We start from the raw sequence: 16,110 nt of genomic DNA on the forward strand, positions 1-16,110 counted from the left end.
CTAAATGGAAAGATATTCTGTGCTCATGGATTGGAAGAATATCATGACGATGTCAATGTTACCCAAACTGATTTTTACATTCAATGCACCACCAATCAAAATCCCAACAGCTTACTTCACACAATTAGAAAAGGCAATTACCAAATTCATTTGGAAGGGAAAGTACACCTGAATAGCCAAAAGCATTCTGAAAAAGAAGACACCCAGGTACTACAGTTATGACAGATGGCTCTGGAGTTTAGTGCCTTGCCAGTGGGCCCTACTTTGGAATTTGTGATCTTGAGCGTGGTGGAGTTGGACTCAGATGTGACCGCTCTACTAATGCCTCTTCTGTCACTTTTATTGAACCTGTGGATGGTGCTAGGGTTGGTGTATGCTCAGGAAACTTGAATCTCTGGACTGTACATGAACCAGTTAGGCCCTGAGCTTCAGCAGAGTTGCAACACCTACTCTCTGGTTCATTGGATGTACCCAGGTCAGCTGACAAGGAGGTGAAATGGTCATCTACCACACCAGGGAACTGAGACAGTCTACAACTACAAGTAGGAGAATCCCATCCATCAGTCAGTTGGGATCTAAGCCCCCTCTTGATTTAGAGGTGGAGTGGACATCGCCATCCTAGGGTCCTCAGGGGGAGGAATAAAATATGGATTAGAGTGGACTTACTGGTATTCTACTGTAGAATTATTGTGACTCTAGCAATGCAAGAAATTGTATCATTGATTCATAGTACAACTAGATCACTGTCCTCCACATTGGCTATACCATTTCCCAATTTTCTATCACAGCCTATAATTTCTTTGGTCTTAAAAAAAAAACCATTCCACCAAAACACTGAGGAAATCAACTAGTATTATACCCTATTCTTGTCTTTTTCTCCCCCGCATGGATTAGCACCCAAGTTTGGGAATTGGTAATCTGTAATGGGGAATTGTAGTCTGTAAATCAGTCATCTTTATCTCTCCTCAGCCCCTTTCTCTCTACCTGGAACCTATAGTTTGTTAGAGTTAGTTATTTTCTCCCAATTCTCTCTTTTCAATTCCTTAATAAATTAGTGGCCTAATGAGAAAACACAAAACAAAACAGAACAACCTAGTATTACATGTTCCAAAGTGATATAACTTTTATTAATTTTTTTCTTTCTTCCATGTCATGATATATTCAGTAATTCCCTTAAAAATCTAAAAATTAAAATATGTTAAATTATCAAAAGGCTAGAAATTATGGGTTTTTAAGGTAAGATATTAAAAACTGATTATAGGAAAAAACAACACAGAATAGAAATAAGTTTAAAAAATTGATTATATGGAAACAGATTTGGCCCAACAGATAGGGCGTCCGCCTACCACATGGGAGGTCCAAGGTTCAAACCCAGGGCCTACTGACCCGTGTGATGAGCTGGCCCACGTGCAGTGCTGATGTGCACAAGGAGTGCCATGCCATGCAGGGGTGTCCCCCGTGTAGGGGAGCCCCACGTGCAAGGAGTATACCCTGTAAGGAGAGCCGCCCAGCGCGAAAAAAACTGCAGCCTGCCCAGGAATGGTGCACACACGGAGAGCTGACGCAGCAAGATGACGCAACAAAGAGACACAGATTCCGGGTGCCACTGACAGGAGTGCAGGCAGACACAGAGAAGTGCACCGTGAATGGACAGAGAGAGCAGACAACTGGGGAGGAGGGGGCAGAAGGGGAGAGAAAGAAAGAAAGAACACACAAAAAAATTGATTATAGACATTCTAGATATATGAACGAAATAGGTATGTTAAAACTATAGAAAAATGTTATGTAAATAACTGCTGTTCGGTTAAATCTAAGGTTCTGTATGAGTAAAAAAAAAAAAAAGGATTACTCTTATAACATAAAATTAACCTTTTAAAGTGAACAATTCAGTGGCATTTAGTAAAAGCACAATATTGTGCAACCACCATCTAGTTTTGAAACAGTTTCATCACCAGCAAAATGAAATCCTGTACCAGCTAAGGAGCAACTCCCCATTCCACTGTCCATCCCCACCCCCAGCCTATGGCACCACCAATCTGCTGTCTCTATTAAGCAACAAGGTCAAGAACTATACTAGCCCTGGCTTCCTGCCTTAGCCCAGCTGTGGCCTTGCCATTCCTAACTTCTTTTTTCTTCTACCTGTTCTTGGCCCACTTTCTCCTGATTTCTCCTGCCTCAGCACCTGTTTCCTTGGTGCTCTTTGTCCTACATTTCTCATGCTCATTTTTCTTTCATCATTGGGATGTATTATAAGTTGAGTAGTCCCATCTGATATGAACTCCAACAATTACTATTTTTTCTTTCTTTTTTTTAAAGGAGGTACCAGAGATTGAACCTGGGACCTCATACATGGGAAGCAGGTGCTCAACCACTGAGTTACACCCGCTCCCAATTTATTATTTTATATAAATTGCATCACACACGTGTCGAGGGAAACAACCAACTATGTTGTGCACCAAGAATAGATTTTTAAAACTTAGGTGCTAATTTACAGCCTCACATCACACCAAGGTAAAACAAAAGCAAATGAAAATGCCACTGAAGGACAAGATTACCTAAAGATACTTTTAGTAGTGTTTTCCTATTAAAGAACAAGTCTAATAATAAAAAAACAAACAAACAAAAACACTGCACAGTTTATAAACAACCTGACACTATCTTACATTCAATTTTTTTTTCTTTAAAAGGGGTCAGTTGCTAATGGGGGGGGGGATTGTTTAAATGCTTTGTAGATAAGAAAGAAGCCTGCTAGAATCAGGGGGTATTTTAATGAGAACCTCATTAAAAACACCAGTTTGAAATCCTCTAAAGGATTATAAACAGAATGTCTGGTTTAAGCAGTGCCCACAACTCCCTTTCCATGCTCCTGCTAGGGCAGGTAATCAGATTCCCTGGCACCCTCACCAACCAAAGTAGCCCCGTTGAGAATGAACCCCACAAAGAGCTCCCGAGCAACAGCAATGTCCAGAGTCTCCTGACAGAAATAGCCACTACGACCCAAATCCTGGAGTTCCATGAGAATCTCCCTTCACTGCTCTTTTCCCCAGGAGTCACAATTAGAAGAATTTTTAAGGCAATAACATTGGACTCCTGGGTGAGCAGTAACCTGCCTGTAGGATTTAAAGGCCTGGAGATTTTCTGTTTTTGAAACAAAATGCAAAATTCACACCACCTGGTTTTCTACAGGTTTTTAGAGTAACATATTCAGAATGTCTTTAAAACCATGGTTACTTGTATTTAACACTAAAGAGCAAAATAAAGAGAAAACACTGGCAGGAAAAATTGAAAGATGACATTTTAGTGTTCAAAGCTAAGCTTATGCTTGCAGCAGTGAAAGACCTTTGAGTATATACTTGACTATGCAATCTGAAGTGTTAATTAGGACATTTAGAACTCAGCCCAGGGCAGTGAAAATAGGACAGGGAGTTTTCGAGTAGGTGTTGAGGCCAAGGCAATAAAGATAGGGATAAGGACCCAACAAGGCAAGAGGAGCTAGAAAACCATTTGAGAACGATGGCTAGATACCAATTACCAAAGGCCATTCCAAAACTAATGACTACCAAGGGGAATGAGAGAGAGGGAAGACAGGAAGTCAGTCACTATAGAATTGCCAATCCTAAAAATAATTAAATGTTGGGCAATTTATCTCCAGGTAAGAACACATCTATGAGTTGAAAGGGAGTTAAAAGCCTAAATTAAAATACAGTATACTGAAGTAAATAAGTTATTGGTTGCTTCTTTTCAGGACTCACTGTAGCATTTACTTAGTCAATGTCAAGATCTCCACAATATACCATTACGCTGTCACTTCAATTTAAGCTCATGAAATATTACTGTGAGGCAGTAAGAAGGCTCCTTAAAGTAACAGGCCACAGTGATAGTCTAGAGTAAAACTACCGTCTCCCAAGGTTAAACTTTCTATGAGCGTTAAACTATATTATTCAATGAAAACATACAGCTAAAAAAATGGTTAAAAAGTGGAAATATGAGAACAGGCCAACATAGGTTCTGGATCAAGCGGAGAGAAACTACCTGGTAAAAGCGAAAAGGTGAGCAGACAAGGCTCACCTCTTTGTGTGCAGCACAGGGGACCAAGGAAGCCCATTCTGCCCAGAACCTTCACAGAAGGGGAAGAGGCACAAGGAGAAGTCGCTTTCTAAAAACACTTTGAATCTGACTGCTTCTCCTTTTTTATTCCTGTCTTCTTCATTTTACTCTCATACTTCTCCAGCAATGTAGATTCCTTGGGTCTCACTCCCTTCCTACGGTGCCAATTTTTAAGCATGAGGAAAAGCAAATATCAATCTTGTCATGTCCTGCCGTGTGATGTTAGATTAAGTCATTTAACTACTCTTAAGCTACATTACAAAATAAAAATACCCAAACATAGCTGACCTCTGGATGCTGCTTAGAAAAGCCTTTTATTAATAACTGGTCATTGCTCCAAACATTCCCTTTTCAACCTACACTGTATCTCAACTTCCATCTGATCCCTTTCACCCTGAACATTTTCTTGACTTCTCAGAAGGTACATGGTCTTTTACTTCAACTCTTGTACTTTCCTCTGGTCTTAGGAGGAAGGTGTGCCTCTTGAGCATTTCACTTTATCAGAGATAGCTTTCCACCCACAATTATGTCTTTATTTATAGACACCATTCATGTCCAAATTCTATATCTACTTTAAAAGGAGCCTGTCACAAACTCTCAATTCTGCTTCCTCCTTCCTTTTTCATTATTTTTCTTTTGTCATGAGTTTCTAAAAGACAGATAATAAGGTAACTGATAAGAGCTCATCTTTTATTCACTACCCAACCTCGTGAATTTTGGCCTTCATACCTTTTTTCTCTACTACAACAATTTCTTCCCAAAAGCCCTCCTTAACCTTTGGCTCTGCTACTTTTCTCTTCCATTCTAGCCTACATTTGCAAGAGCAGGGTTTCTACTGATCTCTCACCTTCCAGGTTTTCCTTACAAAACCATTCATCATGCTGTGACTACAGAGCTAACTTCCTAACACAAAGATCGAATAATATGCCCTCCCTTCTGGCTTCCTAGGGAAGATATAATAAGCATAATGGTCAAGACCCTCTAAAATATTTCTCCAGCATTTTCTCCCACTATATATTACAACGTATTTTCTATTCCAACCATGTTTGAATATAAATTGTTCTTTGGCCATATTATACACTTTCCTGCCTTTTGTGTTCTAATGTTATTGTAGTGTGGAATGCCCTCTGCCCCAACTCTTCCATCTCTAATCAAAATCTTAGGGATTCCTACAAGGTCAGGTCAAATATAGCTCGGACTGTCCCGATTCCCCCTTCTTTACCCAGCTGTAATTCCTTCCATCCTTGTATTCAGGAACTTCTACTGCATATATATCTATTATAATACTCATCATTCTTATCTATAGTAGATGAAATATGCCTATTGCCCCAGAAGATTGTAAGATCCATATGAGTATGACCCTATGTCTTACCTGGATTTATAAATTCTTCTTTTTATTGATTTTTAAATATTTATTTATTTATTTATTCCACATCCCCCCCCCCCCCCCGCCCCAGTTGTCTGCTCTCTGTGTCCACTCGCTGCATGTTCCTCTGTGTCTCCTTTTATTCTTGTCTGCGGCCTGGGAATCTTTGTCTCTTTGTTGCACCATCTTGCTGCATCAGCTCCATGTATGCGGCGAAATTCCTGGGCAGGCTGGACTTTCTTTCGCGCTGGGCGGCTCTCCTTATGGGACACACTCCTTGCGCATGGGGCTCCCCTACATGCAGGACGGCCCTGAGTGGCACGACATTCCTTGTGCGCATCAGCACTGCGCAAGGGCCAGCTCCACATGGGTCCAGGAGATCCTGGGTTTGAACCTCGGACCTCCCATGTGGTAGGTGGACGTCTATCCATTGAGTCAAGTCCACTTCCCTAAAATTCCTTCTTTTAAGAAATTCATTTTACATACAAAAGTGTCCATTGAACTTCTGAGATAAAATAGTCATGTAAAACTAAATAAGGTAGGAATAAAAATGGCAAATGAAGTAAATCTTATAGACAACTAAATGTCTTCTTTGGCAATCTTTGTGGCTGGCAACAAACTCCCATTATTTCAACATTTCAAAAAATGTGGTGCTTCAAATTAAAGGAAAGCCATATTCTATCACCTTCAGCTGAAGGAACTGAATCTGAAGTGGGCATTATGAGCCGCTGTAGGTACGCCTCCCTTTAAAGTGGAGTTGAGTGGCAATAGTGAGACCTGAGAGCAGCTACCCAGGTAGGGGACCAAAGAGATAAGGAGGAGTAGTAAAAAGACTGAGTGACTTGGAATCAGAGACCTTGCCTAAAAGACTAGAGTCCTAAAAAAATTTAAGTGCCCTGAAAGCTACTGCTGTAGGAAATTTCAAAGATGGAACTTCAAAACCTATGGAAAGTCAGGTAATTATTTTAGGATCAATATTCATTATCCCATGTAAGCTGGAATTAACATACAGAATTTTGTGGAAAACATGCCACAGCTTCACTATTGCAATATATTGTTAAAAGGAAGTAATCAGGGAAACGGACTTTGGCCCAGTGGTTAGGGCGTCCGTCTACCACATGGGAGGTCCGCGGTTCAAACCCCTGGCCTCCTTGACCCGTGTGGAGCTGGCCCATGTGCAGCGCTGATGCGCGCGAAGGAGTGCCGTGCCACACAGGGGTGTCCCCCGCGTAGGGGAGCCCCATGCGCAAGGAGTGTGCCAGTAAGGAGAGCCGCCCAGCACGAAAGAAAAAGTGCAGCCTGCCCAGGAATGGCGCAGCCCACACTTCCCAGTGCTGCTGACCTGACGACAACAGAAGCGGACAAAGAAACAAGACGCAACAAAAAGACACAGAAAACAGACAACCGGGGGAGGGGAGGGGAATTAAATTAAAAAAAAAAAAAAATCTTTAAAAAAAAAAAAAAAGGAAGTAATCAAGGACCTTGCAGATAAGATAATGTAACTTCTGAGGCTTTAACAGCAAAATCAGCACTGTCATGGTTTGGTTTTGACACAAGTTAATCCAAAATCCTGGGGTTTCTTGAGTCAATGATGTAAGAGGTCAAAGGACAGAAAAATGCAATGACATTAAGAGGCATTTTATTCATCTGAAAGATACGGCAAAGCAACAGCAGTAGATTTAATGAGACAACGGCTTTAGAAAGCTTTTCTATTTCTGCAATACAAGAATGACTAGGTCCAAGCATAAACACAGACTTAATTATCAAAGAATGTCATGACATTCTTTAAGCAGTTTTCCCACAAAGCTGCCCTAGCAGTCTCATCAAAGAGGCCTATGAAAATTTAATTTAAAAGCTTCCAAGACCCTAAGATAGGCAGATATCTTCAACTTTAAATAAATGAAAAACATCATAAAACTATCTTCCCGATGGGATTGTGCCAGTTTGCTATGCAGCTTGCAACAGAGGCCAATTCAATACCAGTTTCATTCCAACAATGCCCAATCGGGTAAAAGTAAGTAATGAGGGACACGGTACTCTTATTTCCCACATACTTTACTAATTATCTGTAAGCAGTTTATTGTAAACGTCCTCCCTAAGGACTGTAAGCTATGTAAATATTACTGTCTATAACACTAGCTATAAATAGCTTTACTGGTCGACTTCCCCTTCTACTTGGATTTTACCATAAAATTTAACTTTTACATCGTCACAGAAAACCTTTATTTTCTGATTTTCTTCTTCTTTCAAAGTTTAGAAGAGTTTTATACTCCAAAGAGTGTGCATTTTAAGAAAGGTGAACTTAGTCTTCTACCAAGATTGCTCATTAATTATCCATCACTGTAAACAATGAGGACTGCTAAACAGTATGCTATACAAACTGATGAAGGTTCTTTCATGTAATTTTCACAAAAAAGGTCTGTGAAATAATAATATTTTTATTACTGGTTAGAAAACTTAAATTCAGAGAAGTCTAGCTATCCAAGATAGCTAGAAAAGGGCAAAGCCATAATTCAAAGAAGCTTGAAGGAAAAGAAAAGCCCATGATTCTTCCACAATACCATATTCACAATTTCTCCACTGCTTTGTTTTTGTGGACCTCTTTTACAGGCTGTACTTTAATGCTGCACTTTAAATGGTGTCTATTTGTGAGCCCTGTATTCTGTTCAAATGATATATGTTTTAATTTGTACATCTAAATCATACATTTTTTATTAGAAAAGAATCCCTTTTGCCCAATGTAATTATGATGGATTAATATAGTTAAAGCAAGGAATTAAAAAGAAAAGTTTCAAAAACTTAGGATAACAATGTATAAATACCCTGCCTTTCACCAAAGGCCAAAGCCTTTTCCTTGAATGTGGTTCCAATGATATTAACAGCTTTGCCATTTTTTTCCTTATAGACTTACGCACAACTCTACAATATTTGTTTGGTTGCTATTGAAAAAATTGTGTTTTTTTTTTCAGTGATTTTAAGCTTTAGTATACACAAGAATCACCGGAAGAATTTCCACAACTAAAGATTATATTACTTCTAATGATTCTGACAGTGGGAGGAGAGGGGGAACTTACCTTTATAGTTTTATTTTATGTTTTCTTGGATCTGTTCCCTACCCCCCACCCTTTTAAAAAAAAATTTCTATTGTCTTTTTTTATAAGATAGATCACACAAAACATTGCATTAAAAAACATGAGGTTTCCATATACTGTATGCCCCACCCCCTTATCTTTTTTTTTAAAAGATACATAGATCATATACAATGTTAAATTAAAAAATATAAGAGGTTTCCACATACCCCACTCCCCATACCCCCTCTCCCACATCAGCAATAACTTTCATCAGTGTGGTAGAACTTACCTATAAATAAGCATTCCAAGTGTTTCTAATGCAGGTAGTCTGTGTACCTAGCACCATTACTAAATTTTAATCGACTTGTTTTGTGTTTTTTTTTTGAGGTACGAGGGGAACCCAGGACCTCATATGTGGGAAGCCAGGGCTCACCACTGAGCCACACTCCTTTCCTTGAGTTGGTTTTCTCGTTTGTTTTGCTTGCTTGTTTTTCGTTATTTTTTTTTTCAGGAGGCACAGGAAACTAAACCTGGGATGTCCCAAATGGGAGGCGGAGTGCAACCACTTGAGCCACATCTGCTCCCTAACAAACTTTTAAAGCATACCTATATTTCTCCAGGAAAACATACTAATATTTTGACTTTCATTTTGAGTGTGTATGTGTGTCATATTACACTGGACCAGACTTTCAAACCAATTATTACCAGGATTCCATTCTTGGTAACCCTTGTAACCCTGATGGGCAACAATGTATAAGTCTTTTGGTAGAGAAAGGGTTTTAATTTGCTAGTATTAAGAACTTGACATTCATATTACTGAAGAGAATCTTTGTGTTTTATTTTTCAAATATATCTGAAAAAACTGGGTAGCTTCCAAATTCATTCTTCATTTTTGAAATGTTTGGAAATTATCTTTTTCTTAAAGGTTTAAGACATTTTTACCAACGAACAAATCTAACAGCTTCTAGGATTTTGTGAAAACAACTCTTTAATTACCAGTCTGTTGAGATTTTCTACTGTACAACTTATCTTATTTTTGTAGTTATCAGTCCAATTAACTGAGGTCCTCGAATTTAGAACATTGTGCATTTTTCTTTCAAAATCTCAAATCTATTATTCTATTTTTTTTAGTTTCTAAAAAACGTTTCCCCAAAATTATATTCAAGGCTTATCTTACTGTAACGTTTTTTCTTGGAAAAGATTCAACACTTGGGAAACGGACTTTGGCCCAGTGGTTAGGGCGTCCGTCTACCATATGGGAGGTCCGCGGTTCAAACCCCGGGCCTCCTTGACCCGTGTGGAGCTGGCCATGCGCAGTGCTGATGCGCACAAGAGTGCCGTGCCACGCAAGGGTGTCCCCCGCGTGGGGGAGCCCCACGCGCAAGGAGTGCGCCCGTGAGGAAAGCTGCCCAGCGTGAAAACAAAGTGCAGCCTGCCCAGGAATGGCGCCGCCCACACTTCCTGTGCCGCTGACGACAACAGAAGCGGACAAAGAAACAAAAGCAGACAAAGAAACAAGACGCAACAAATAGACACCAAGAACAGACAACCAGGGGAGGGGGGGGGGAAATAAATAAATAAATAAATCTTTAAAAAAAAAAAAAGATTCAACACTTATGTTTTTTATTAATATCACCAGGTCTATACATGCAAATTTATTATTTTCCTTACTTCCCCCATAAAATCTTAGGATGAATGTTGCAGTAAAAATTAGATTATAGAAGAAGTTCATATCTGATTATGTGTATGAGTCTAAAGATAATTTAATGTGCTACCACTGGTCATATCAATAAAGTTAATATAAGAGGTCTTGTAAAGTTATAAAAACATCTCTTTGTGCCACAGTTATGTTAGACTATGTATTTCAATTCCTGGGAAAAATGATCACAGTGGGTTAGAGATCACAAAAATTAAATGTAATTGCTTATGCTGTATGTAAAAGAAGTAAACTGACACGGAGATGCATATTTTTTGGTCATCTAGAACAATGTAAGTCCTGAGGCAGTATTTATAAATTTCTACTATTAAAGACAAAGTTGATTTTCTGGAGCTTTCCCTAAAACACTGAAGCTACAACTAAGTCATATATTTATTATTTTACACTTTTCTCAGAGGTACTAGAGCAAAAATTTATAAATATTTTCTCTTCCAAGGTGATATGTGACACACCAGAGACTCTGGGAATGTTTTCTGAGGAATGTAATAGGAAAAGGAGAGTTGGTTCCAGATTACAAAAGCCACTCTAAAGTATTGGGATTTCAGAGTGGGCACCAACAGTTTCATGGGAGTAGGGAGAATATAGGACGCAGAGTAAAAAAGAGGGCTGGCATGAAGTCACAGTCCAGCCAAGAGAGGATGAAGGCCTGCATCCTTTCAGGCCAGAGGAATCTCTTCAAATATCCCAGTAGATAATCCTTAAATAATAAAGCATTCTGATGCTTAAGTTCATGTATCATCTTGGCCAAGGTATGGTGCCCAATTGTTTGATCAAGCAAGCTCTGGCCTGATTGTTATTGTGAGGTTATTTTATGTACCTAAATCATCAGTAAGTTGATTGCCTTGACTTCAACAATGAGAGAAGTCTCATCTCATAGTTGAAGGCTTTAATAGCAGTCAGAAGAAAAAAAAACAATTTTCATCTCTACTTCAGCCAGCTTCTCCAGGAGAATTCACTAAAAACTGTCATTAGAGTTCCCAGCTTACAGTCTGCCCTACATAATTTTGGACTTGAATACCCTCAAAGTCGTATGAGACAATTCTTATAAAAATGTCATAATACTGACAAATATCTCCTGTCTGTTCTGTCTCCCTAGAAAGCTGTGGCTAATACAAGCATCATGCCTAATATGGAGGGAGAAAGCACCTGTCAGTGTTCACACATACCTTCTGGGCAATCATATTGCAGATCTCAGGCAGGAAGTCCTCACTGAGGAGCTTATAGAGCTGTCGTTCACGCAGGGAGGTCCTCTCTCGAAAACTCTCCGTGACTTGTCTCCATTCCTCTTCTGTTTGGCACAAGAGCCACCAAGTGCCTTGGCCTGGCCCTTGGGACCCTAGGAAAGAAAGGGAGGGTTTCACTAAAACATTTCCTCCTATTTATTTTCAATTTTACTTCTACCCTGGGTCCTGACTAAAACCAGGGAGACGAAAAAAAAGACGTGTTACTTTCAATCTGACAGTATACTTTTGGCTTTCCTACTACTATCACTATTACAAAGTTAAGAATGCCCAAAGGTAGTTCAAATAGAACTATCATGACCTGCATGAGATGTATTTATCCTAAAAATGCTTCGATATATCTATTTTTATACAAAACTGGTTTTGTGGAATCAATCTTCTTTTTGTGCATGTTATAATGTTGTAAATCACTATTTCCTCTGAAATTACAATAATTGGATTAAAGAATTGCAATCTAGGTAGGAAACCAGTACTCCCTAATAGAGTAAAGAATTTTCCCTTAAAAAGATCAGTCTTTGAAAAGCTGCTATTCCATTCAAATGTTTTAGAGTGTCTGTTATACCATGCCCAGGGAACAGGGCACAAGCATGAAAAGACTAAGTCTAAACTTGTCCGTCAGATAGAGAGATGGGCACAGGACTACGTTTCTGGGAGAACTGAAGAAGGCTAGTTAGATGGTAACTGCAGTAATCTTTACTACTTTGTATGACTCTGGAAAACCAGAGAGTCATCATCATAATATGAGAATTGTATTCTCTTATATTATGGACTTTTTCTAAACTTCAGCAAAAGTCATTACCGTTTCTTATCTGTGGCTCAGATGCCAAGGAGTTTTCTTCCTGCTTTTCGCTGAAACACAAATGAGGCACCGATTAAAATAAAAACATGTCCAAAACTACTATTTCTCCCAAAAGGTAGTCTCAATCAACTTAGCACAAAGATTTGTGTCAAGGGTGAGGGTAGGAGAGCGAAATACTCTACTGCATAAATGAACACGAGGGTACAGGGATGTCAGCACTGAACAGGAAAACTATCTTTCCTTTCAAGTACTAATGTGTAGGCACACAGTGTTATGGCAATGACATCAATGCACAGGAAAAATTAACTTTTAATAACACGTTTTAGAAATCCAATAGATGATGCCTACAGGACACAGTGGGGTTTTTTTTTGGTTCAAATATTTAAAGCAGAGCTGTCCAACAAAACTTTCTGTGAGGTTGGAAATATTCTATATTTGTTTGTCCAATTTAGTAGCTTTGAGCCACACATGAGTTACTAAGCACTTGAAAAGTGGGTAGTTTGAGAGAGGAACTAAATTTTACATCTTAACTTCCAAATATTTAAATTTATATATATATTTAAATACTGTATTAGATGCACAGCTATAAAGGAATAAAATCACCAGTAGAGGGTAGCACAAGTCCATGTATGCTTGCTAAATAAGCCTACATTCCCAAGACTGAGACATTTTCATTTGTTGGTACCTACAGGCAAATAGAGATATGGATAAACCTGCTTTCTGAATATATAAGGCTTGGGTCTCTAATAAAATCCAGAAGTAGATATTGCGAGAACAGAACATAAGGAATTATAGAACATGGCTCACAAGAGCTGCTCAGAGGAAACAGGTAGCTGTCATTCAAAACTTCTGGCAAGTTGAATAGATTCTTCAGTTTAAAAAAATCAAATTTTAACTGATCTATCCATAATCTGATTTTCTGATTCGAGGGGTAAATAAACAACACACTGAGAACTAACCCAGCCCAACCAATTAAGTTAAATATTTAGTAGCCCTAATATTTAGATGGAATATTTAGTGCCCTATATTGTTAAGTATTTTAAAAAGTCTGGCCTAACTTTTTTTTTAAACCAGTGGCTGGGGATTGGAACCGGACTTCATATATGGAAAGCTAATGCTCAACCACTGAGCCACATTGGCTCCCGAGTTGGTTTTTTCGTTTGTTTTGCTTGTTGTTATTGTTTATTCCCCCTTAGGAGGCACCAGGAACCAAACCCAGGACCTCCCATGTGGGAAGCATGTGTTCAACTGCTTAAGCCATATCCACTCTCCTGGCCTAAATTTTACAGGATGACAATGATAGACCTGGTTTTTAAGTAAAAATATATTTTTAGTGTAGGCCAGAATCTGAAAACTTATGCCAAGAGTCATATGTAGAATTTCCTAAAAGACAGTGAGACAAAGAATAAAGAATATATAAAAGGTTTTTTACTGAATGTATAAAATAAAATTTCTCAAATATAACAATCTTTTTCTATGCTAAACTTAAAAACATACAAGAAAAAAGTATAGAGGAGTGGGTATAGCTCAGAAGTCAAGCGCCTACTTCCCATGCACAAGGTCCGGGTTTCATTCCCCAGTATCTCCTTAAAAAAAAAAAAGTTGAAAAATGTTTAAGGTCTTATCTTTTCTTTATCACAGGCAATTGCATTTGAATCAAAATAAAGCATGATGGGGCATGTCTGCTACTAAAATTTATTTAATGGGAAAAGAATTAACTCCTAAAAGAGATATAATAGCATTAAATACTGATTATTAGTGAAAATTTAATCACAGAAGTAACTTGCACAACCCTTCTGTGAAAAAATGTGTGGTACAACAGAATTTACAAGCTAACACACACTGGCAATGACTCCAGGTCATGCCACCATTTAAAAAGGGTGCGTAATGAGATAGAGGTCACATAACACAGGTTCCAAATTCCTTCCTGCACACTCGTTAATTCAAGGACAGTGCTGACCTAGTCTCCATACTCCAAGACCCAATGGGCCTTCCCATGGCAGCCCTTGTGGAAACAACTGAGATTTAGGGTTCCTCCCAGCATGAGGGTCTCATGACCACAAATCAACAAGATTTTTCATTACCTCAATGTAATCTCCTCCTGTAGTTTTTTCCGTTTGGGTGGTCTTCCTCTTCTTTTTCCTGTTTTTCCAGGAACATGTGAGACATTTTTTTGTCCTTCACTTTCCCTAAGAAATGGTACATTAAATAGAAATGTTCTGATGTGGGATTGATGTGTTATGTATGATTTTTAAACTGGTAATTACATTATTTCTGGCTATGAGCTTACTAAAAGTGATTAAATGCAGCAATCACATGGAAAGGCAGGATGACTTACAACTTACTCTCAAATTTGTAGAATGTAGAACCAACCAAGGAAAATTGACATTTTGCAATAGTAAGATCTGAGTAAGACCTAACAACTTCCCAATGTGAGTACTGCTCCTAGCAATAAGGAAGTCTAAGTAAAACAGAGGTTAGCATTTAATTTGGGATGCTATGAAAGGAGCACACACCTGCCCTTCACCCCCATTTAGGAAGCATTTAAGTAAGGCTTTCTTTATCTTCCACAACACCAGTAGCAAAGACTACAGATTAATTCTTCCTTTTTATTGTCATATGAAATAACCTTTTCCTTAGGCATGGTATTATAACTAATTTCATCTTTCAAAAAGAACTGTACAGTGGAATTCTGATGTGTGCAATCTTAACGACACTTCTATACAACAGCTATCACTATTGTATTGTACAGCCCTTGAAGAATGTACCTGTTCACAGAGAGTTCTCCATTGGCTTTTCCTTGTACCGGATCTTCTTTATACATTCGTGTTCCATAGAAATACCAATAGAGTGCCCCAGAATTGTCTTCACCCAGTGGTTCCACACGGAGACTGTCTGCATCCAGACCCTACATAGAAGAATAGAAAAAAGAGGGTTGGAGAAATTGAGAACAAAATGAAACAGAAGAAAACTAAAATGAAGATTTAAAATTTACTCTCTGGCACACCTCATGTTTAAAAATGCCCAAGTATCTTCATATTCAATCAAGGCATATGAAACACAGATAGAATGGAAAGAAATATTTCAAATGCTTCTCCCACTTCCTGGTCATTGCCCAACTTTAACATAAAAGGAATTTTTATGTTCATTTTATATATTTGATTTTGATTTGTTACTATTTCATGTGTGCCCCCATGAAAGGAAAGACAATCACAGTAGAGAAGACGCAGGTGTTGTGAAAGCTTTGTCCCACGTGACTATCTACTGTAACACCATCAAAACCTACAGCAACCTCTTATTCCAGCTGAGATCCCACAATAAAACTCCCAATTTACCCCAGGGTCTGAGCTGTATTGCCCTTCTAACCACTATTCCAAGTCCTTGAATTCTAGGCAAAGACTGTGCTAAATTACACAATGATTTTTTATAACATGTCCATGAACAGGGCTGAACCGAGAAGTCATCAACACATTTAATCATTTCTGATTGAACAGGATTAGAGGCTGACCTCCTGTGAGTGAAAACCAATAACCTACTCCCTCCCTCTGAGATAAACTTCTAAAACAGATAGTAGCAACAGAAGGCTAAGAGGAAGGGAAGAAATATCCACATCTATCTTTCTAACACCTTTTTTTTTTTTTGGTAATACATGTATGTATATGGGGGATGAACTTCACTTGGTTTATGGTCCTTGGAACTTTCAATTAATATTTCAATTATGCTCAAATATAGACCTTGGGGAATAAAATAAAATTCAATGGCTAATTTAGTGGTTTCAGCTGATGTCAGGGTGAAATAATAAACGCATC

General features: G+C 38.6%; 1 protein-coding gene across 2 annotated transcripts in view; it reads right to left on the reverse strand.

The window, feature by feature from the left end:
- Nucleotides 1–16,110, reverse strand: part of CECR2 (CECR2 histone acetyl-lysine reader) — a 164,518-nt gene that overhangs the window by 23,146 nt on the left and 125,262 nt on the right. For both annotated transcript variants that reach the window (XM_058282486.1, XM_058282484.1), the window contains exons 4-7: nt 15,070–15,209; nt 14,386–14,490; nt 12,302–12,351; nt 11,428–11,597 (exon numbers count right to left, since the gene is read on the reverse strand). In XM_058282486.1, coding sequence (XP_058138469.1) covers nt 11,428–11,597; nt 12,302–12,351; nt 14,386–14,490; nt 15,070–15,209 — 465 coding nt within the window. The remainder of the gene's footprint in view (nt 1–11,427; nt 11,598–12,301; nt 12,352–14,385; nt 14,491–15,069; nt 15,210–16,110) is intronic.

This window comes from Dasypus novemcinctus, chromosome 20, assembly GCF_030445035.2.
Source record: "Dasypus novemcinctus isolate mDasNov1 chromosome 20, mDasNov1.1.hap2, whole genome shotgun sequence".
NCBI classification, from domain to species: Eukaryota; Metazoa; Chordata; class Mammalia; order Cingulata; family Dasypodidae; genus Dasypus; species Dasypus novemcinctus.